We start from the raw sequence: 7,500 nt of genomic DNA on the forward strand, positions 1-7,500 counted from the left end.
TATATATATACAAATATATATATATATATATATAAGTATATATATATAGATATATTTAGACAAATATATATACACAAATATATAATATATATATACAAATATATATACAAATTATATATATACAAATATATATACAAATATATATACAAATTATATATATAGATATATTTATACAAATATATATACACAAATATATATAGATATCTATATACATATACTGAAATATATTGAAATACATTTATATAAACATTTTACTGTTTGTGTTTATTGTGTTTGATTTATATTTGTTGTTTGTAGAAATATATTAACGCTGGCTTATTAAAAGCAGTAGGAGAGAAAACCTTAAAAACAAAACTTCTTTCTTTGTCTTCTTTCTTCAACGTCTGCTTTATTTTATTATTACTACCCCCTGTCTTTGAATTTTTTTGTTTGTAAGTCCTCGTTGCTGCTGTATATTCTCTATATACATATAATAATATAATATAATATAATATGTATATAATATATAATATATATTATATATTATATATTATGTACATTATATATATATATATATGTATATGTATATGTATAATGTATAATATGTATATATAAATATTATTTGTTTTGTTTATTTGTTTTGTTTATTTGTTTTGTTTATTTATTTACTTGTTTTGTTTTATTTGTTTTATTTGTTTTATTTGTTTTTTTGTTTGTTATAATATCTATATTTTTCTCGTTTATCTATTATAATATCTTAATATATTATCTTCTCCTTCATTTATTTCAACTAATTTAATTAATTAATTAATTAATTAATTAATTTGTTTATTTGTTTTTAGATTTATTAATTCAGCGCTTCTTCGATATCTTCATTTGTTTTTTGGTCTTCTCTCTTTGATATTCCGCGTATTTTCTTGCAAGACCCTCGTTCAGGTTTGTTAATTTAATTTAATTAATTTAATTTAATTTAATTTAATTTAATCTAATTTAATTTATTTATTTATCTGTTTATTTATTTAGTTTATTTATTCTTTTGCCTTTTTTGTTTTACTGTCTCCAACACCTAACTGCGATTTTTGTGTTTTTGTTGTTCTGTCTTTTTTTAAATTTAATTTAATTTAATTTAATTTAATTTAATTAATTAATATAATTTAATTTAATTTCTTTTATTGTCTCTTAGGCATCTCTTCTGCATCAAAGCAACAACCTCGCTTCTCTTTTATCTGAAGACAGCAATAAAACATCGGCGAAGACAAATAAAGAAAGAGAAGAATTAATGAAAGAAATTCAATGCGTCGGTCTGCATGCATTTCGTTTGGGGCTTTCTTTCTCTTCTTGTTTTTATTGTCTTTCTTTTTTTGCTTTTCTTTCTCGATCAAATGATATACGTATCATATATATAAATTTATATATATATATATATATCTATATTTTCTAGTGTATGTATATATATATATATATATCTCTGTGTAAATATATGTGTTGGTATGTATGATATAATATATATATATATATGTATATATACCTATATCTATATTTTATTGAGTACATGCATATATAAATATATAAATATATATATATATACATATATATATATATATATTGATGTATAGTGTATATATATATACATAAAAATATATATTTGTTTTATTTTTGCTGCTTGTGCGACTTTTTGTTGTTTAGTAAATTATTTTTATTGATTTTTATATATTTTTAAAATTAATTGAGTTGTCCGCATGCATTTAAATTAATTTATATTTTATTTGTTTATTTATTTTCTTTCAGGTTTCTCTTGCTAACAGAACAGCAGCAACGCGTGCAGCAGAAGTGCTGCTGCTGCCGACGCTGCTGCTGCTGCTGCTCTTCTCTTATACTCTCTTCTATAACCCCCAAGGCAACCCTAAACCCTAAACCCTAAACCCTAAAAGGATAAACTCTAAACCCTTAATTGGAAACCCTAAAGCCCTGAACCCTAAACCCTCGTGCGCTAAACCCTAAACCCTAAAACCCCAGACCTTTAACAATCAAACCCTAAACACTAGAACCCTAAACCCTAGAACAGCAAACGTAAAGCTCTAAATCGTCAAACCCTTAACAGAAAGCACTAAAACCCTAAACCCTAAATATTAGATCCCTAGACACCTCAGTGCTACACCTTCAAACCCTAAACCCTAAACCCTAAACCCTTAATTGCTGTTTGTTTGCTGCAGAGGTTAAGGTGGAGCCGCCGGCTGTAGTGCGCAGCTTCTCAGGTTTAGAGACGAAGACAAATTTAAATGCTGCTACTGCTGCTGCTACTGCTGCTGCAGTATGCAGCAGACCCACCCCAACCGCACCTGCAGCAGCAGCAACAGCAGCAGCAGCAGCAGAGTGCTGCGAGAAGAATTCAATGCTTGAAGAAGGTGAGGGGGATTCAAAGACATCGATGTCTTCGTCTTCTTCTCATACACATCGCATGCAGTAGCAGATATAAATGTATATATATATATATATGTATATATATAAATTATATATTGTATATTTAATGTGTTTATATATATGCATATATATATTCAATGTATATATATAATATATATAAATCCATACCTCCTATATATGCTGTGCATCACTTGCTGCTGCTGCTGCTGCTGCTGCTGCTTTTGCTGCTGCTGCTGCTTTTGCTGCTTTTGCTGCTGCTGCTGCTGCTGGTGGTGCTGCTTGTATTTGTTTCAGTATTATGCCCTGTGGTGTTGGGTCATTTTAATGAGCTGCGTTTAATATCAGCGAAAAAAGAAAAGAAGAAGAACGGCAAAGAAGAAGAAATAAGTTTTTTTAGTGCTGCGCATACACCTGAACATACTCAATTTCAAGAAGAGACAGCAAGAGGTGTATATACACCTCAAATTAAATATTTATTAGGCCCCTGTTATTCTGTCTTTAAACCGATTCTTCTTTTATTCAGAGGAGACAAACTACAAAAACAAACTGCAGCGGCTCTCTTACAATCTCTCAATCAAACTGATGCTATCAACTGGTAAGAAATATATTTTATTTATTTATTTATTTTATTTATTTATTTATTTATTTATTTATTTATTTATTTTATTTATTTAATTTATTTAGTTTACTTACTTATCTGTCTATGTATTTATTTATTTATATTATTTGTTTGTCTATTTGTATTTATTTTTTAATTTGTTTTTATTTATTTTTCTTAGTTTATTAATTTGCTTGTTCGTTATTTAAATTGCTTTATAATATATAAACAAATATATAATATATAAATATTAAATATTAATAACTAATTGTGAGAGATAAAACGCATGCATTTAGCTTTATTTATTTATTTATTTATTTATTTAATAGTTTTTTAATATTTGTGTTTATATTCAACTAGATTAATTATTAACATTATTATTATTATTATTATTATTATTAATTATTATTATTATTAGTATTAGTATTATTTGTTATTATTATTATTATTATTATCACTATTATTATTATTATTATTATTATTATTATTATTATTATTATTATTATTATTTGTTCATTTCTATGTTTTGTTTATTTATTTGTTTGTTTGTTTGTCTTAGGTTTCGCTTTTCTTTGTCTTCTCCGCCAGTAGTGACGAAAGATTTATTTGTTTTTTTAAATTGTTTGCTCTTCCAGTTGTTATTTATCTCTTCATTTGCTTTTACTTTTCTTAGCATTTATGCATTTATAAAGACAAGGTAAGGGGCTTCTCCTTTGATGCATTCTTATTTATTTATTTATTTGTTTTATTTGTATGCTTATTGCTTTTGCTTGTTTGTTTTGTTTGTTTGTTTGTTGTTTTTGTCTGTTTGAAGGGATTGTTTATTATGTCGTTTGTTTTATTTGTTTATTGCTGTTGTTTGCTCTATTTATTTCTTTATTTTCTTCTTTTCTTCATCATTGTTTGTTTTATTTGTCTGTTTTTTGTTTGTTTTATTTGTTTGTTTTTGCTGTGTAGCTTTAATGCCTCTAATGCTGCTGGTGCTGCTGGTGCTGCTGTTGCTGCTGCTTTTGTTGCTGTTGCTGCTGTAACTCCTCTACTCCTGTTGCTGCTGCTGCTGCTGCTGCTGCTGCTGCAGGCGGGAGGGTCCTTCTTGCTTTTCGGTGTGGGGCCCTGAAGTGAATTCGAGTAAAATGGTGATGAGAAAAAAAGAAGAAAAGACAAAGTAGATTAAAGTAAATAATATAAATTAAATAAATTAAATAAAATAAAAGAAGATTAAACAAATGCAATAAAAGTAAACAAAGGGAAATTAACAAAGAGGGAAAAAAACAAACAAAAGAGGGAAAGAGATAAAACAAAAAGAAGACAAACAAAACAACAAAAAAGATTTAAATAAAATAAAATAGAGAGAGGGAGATGAACAAAGGAAATAAACGAAATAAAATAAAGGAGGTCCGAAGCAAACAAAACATAATACAGCAATAAAAGCAATTAATAAAAACAATTAATAGAAACAATTAGTAATAATAGCAGAAGAAAACAACAAAATAACCAACAAACTTTTTTCATTTTTTTTGTTTTTTAGTGCTAACATCATAATAAAACCTTTAAATAAAAGACAGGCCTCAAAACGAAAAAAATAAATGAGACGCATTAGCGAGCAAACAAATACATAAAAACAAGAATAAGCAATTAATTAATTAATGCTGTTGAGCAATTAAAGGAAAAGACAAACACAGCAAACATATATATATATATATATATATATATATTCATTTATGCACATACGCATACATATACTGTCTAATATAATTCAAATTATGTTTTAATGATTTAAACGGGCACTACAAGTTTAAACAAGTTTGCGGAATGAGAAGAGTTAATTTCATGAAGAGAAGATGAATATTAATGTTGAATAAACCGCATGGCTGAGGTGTCTGTACACCTCGCGATTTGCAAAATATTCTGCGTTCACTATTCAAACAACCTGCAAAAGCCCTGCAACGGAAAGTCTTCAATATTCCACAAATGTGTTTATGTTTATATTTATATTTATATATTTATATTCTTCCCCTCCAGTGCAAACGCGAAGAAGAAGACTGATATCGCAACAGACAGACCGCTGCTCATGGGGGGCCCCAAGGCATGCAAGATGGAAGTTTCGTGTAAAATCCTTCAATTCAATGGAGAGAAAGAAGAATATTTATTAAGAAAAAGAATAATATTAATAGTTTATTTCCTTAGATGACTCAGAACGTGAATATTACCTCAAAGATCCTCCCCTCCGCAAATCTTGTATTGACGGGTTTCGATGGAAACCTTCATTTATATGTAGGTATTCCCTTTTCTTTGGTTGAAATTTCATATTGTTTAAATGTTTTTGAAGTTATTTATTGATTAAAACCCTTTATTTTGCCTCAAGAGTGGCTGGGAAGAGCCTTATTCTGTTTTTTCATATTCTGCATGCATTGCAAGTTGAATAACGATGGGGCGTATATCTCGCGATCGCCGAGACATATATTATAGGAGAGCTAAAGAAGAAGGTTTTCGTGCTCGTTCTGCTTATAAGTTGCTGCAATTAGATGATGAACTTCATTTCCTTTCCCCTCCAACTCAATCCAACCCTTACGAAGACCTAACAGATGCAAGCTCAGATTTTTCTTTTTCTTCTTCTGATGATGACGAAGCCTCTTCCTCCGACTCCACCTGGCCTTCTTGTGTTGAGCGTACACCTGGAAAAGTTAGGGAGAAGAATAGCAATAAAAACAATAACAACGACACCAGCAGCAGCAGCAGCAGCAGCAGCAGCAGCAGCGCTGCAGCATATACACCTGAACTTTCTGTTTGGGATTACCCCCATCGTGCTGTTGACCTCTGTGCAGCACCAGGCAGCTGGACGCAGGTCCTTAGGCGTCGCCTGTGGAGAAACTACGAATTAAAGTTGAAAGAATACAACAAAAGACAGCAGCAGAAGCAGCAGCAGCAGCAGCAACAGGACAAGCAAAATACTGGGAGCAGCGAGACATCGACAAGCTCCGGCATCAGCAGCACTCCCCCTGCAGCAGCAGCTGGAGCAGCAGGAGAATCTGCAGCAGCAGCAGCAGCAGCAGCAGCAGCAGAATCACCTCCTGCTCCGCCTATGATAGTTGCGGTAGATCTGCAGGAGTTAGCTCCTATCCCTGGTGTATATACACTGCAAGGAGATATAACGCATGCAAGAACAAGTGCATTAATTCTTTCTTATTTTAAACAGAAACCAGCAGATTTAGTTGTTTGTGATGGGGCACCGGATGTTACAGGTATAAGAGATATTGATGAGTTTACTCAGCTGCAGCTGCTGCTAGCAGCAGTAGGAACAGCAGCAGATGTTTTAAGACCCGGAGGTACGTTTGTTTGCAAAGTCTTTAGAGGCGAGCAAACCCCTCTGGTGTACATGCAGCTTGGCTCTCTCTTTGCTGATGTTCGCTGCTGTAAGCCTGCAGCTTCACGAAGCAGCAGCATTGAAGCTTTTCTTGTTTGCCGGAACTACACCCCACAGTTTAAACTGTCGCCGATAATTAATATTAAAAACGAAGAAAAAGATATCCGTACAGATCAACAAACAACAACAGCAGCAGCAGCAACAACAACAACAGCAACAACAGCAGCAGCAACAACAGCGGCAGCAGCAGGGACAGCAGCAGAAACAGCAGCAGAAGCAGCAGCAGAAACAGCAGCAGAAACAGCAGCAGAAGCAGCAGCAGAAACAGCAGCAGAAACAGCAGCAGGAGCAACAGCAGCAGCAGCAGCAAGCGAAGAAGTAAGCAGCAGCTTAGATTTAGCATCTCTGTGGGCGGAAGACGTCATAGGGAAGCTGATACCTTTTATTAATTGCGGAGACATAAAAGGCATGGATTCAGATAGAAATTACAAAATATCGAGCTGTACATACAGCTCAATTCCTCCTACCCAACCCCCTACTCACCCTCCTTATGAAATAGCTGTCTTAAGAAAGAGAGGCCTACTTCCTTCATAATATATTATTCTTGTAGAAATAATAATATATATTATATATTTGCTTGTTAAATATATTAGATATTGTCTATTATAAGCTTTAAAAATAATAATTCTTTATTCAAAATATATCTGGTTTTATATTTATTTATCGATTGAAAAACCTTCTGCTTAGCTTTTAATTTTTTTTCTAAGAAACGCACTTCCCTTCTAGCTATTTTCTGCTTAATATTTACTCAGAGCTATATCCATGCAAGCATGCGTATAGCTCTAATTATATATATATGCATGCAAGCATGCAGGTTGTTGTCAGGGTCTTTATTCAGTCTGGACTGAACCTGAATAGAAATATTATTTCTTTTGTTGTGTTGCTTTGATGATTTATGCAAACAAACAGCTGCACATACACCTGAAACCAGCCGGTCGCTGCTGCAGCTGAGGCGTTGTTTGCTTGTTGTATTTGTTGTTTATGTTTTAATTTGTTTTAATTGGTTTTTATATGTCTATTTCTTTTAATTTAGATACTTCTTCCACAACTTTTAAGAGGTATTTCCTACTTCATATCG

The 7,500-nt window shown here is 31.6% G+C and overlaps 1 protein-coding gene across 1 annotated transcript; it reads left to right on the plus strand.

Annotated features, from left to right (window-relative positions):
- Positions 1 to 5,426: 5,426 nt before the first annotated feature.
- On the plus strand, positions 5,427 to 6,956 carry EAH_00053390 (ribosomal RNA methyltransferase, putative; the record flags this gene model as incomplete). Its single annotated transcript, XM_013391055.1, has 1 exon — positions 5,427 to 6,956. One exon carries the CDS (start codon positions 5,427 to 5,429, stop codon positions 6,954 to 6,956), a length of 1,530 nt encoding a protein of 509 aa, XP_013246509.1.
- Positions 6,957 to 7,500: the final 544 nt, after the last annotated feature.

The sequence above is a fragment of the Eimeria acervulina genome, genomic scaffold, assembly GCF_000499425.1.
Source record: "Eimeria acervulina Houghton genomic scaffold, Eah_scaff986, whole genome shotgun sequence".
Classification (NCBI taxonomy): domain Eukaryota; phylum Apicomplexa; class Conoidasida; order Eucoccidiorida; family Eimeriidae; genus Eimeria; species Eimeria acervulina.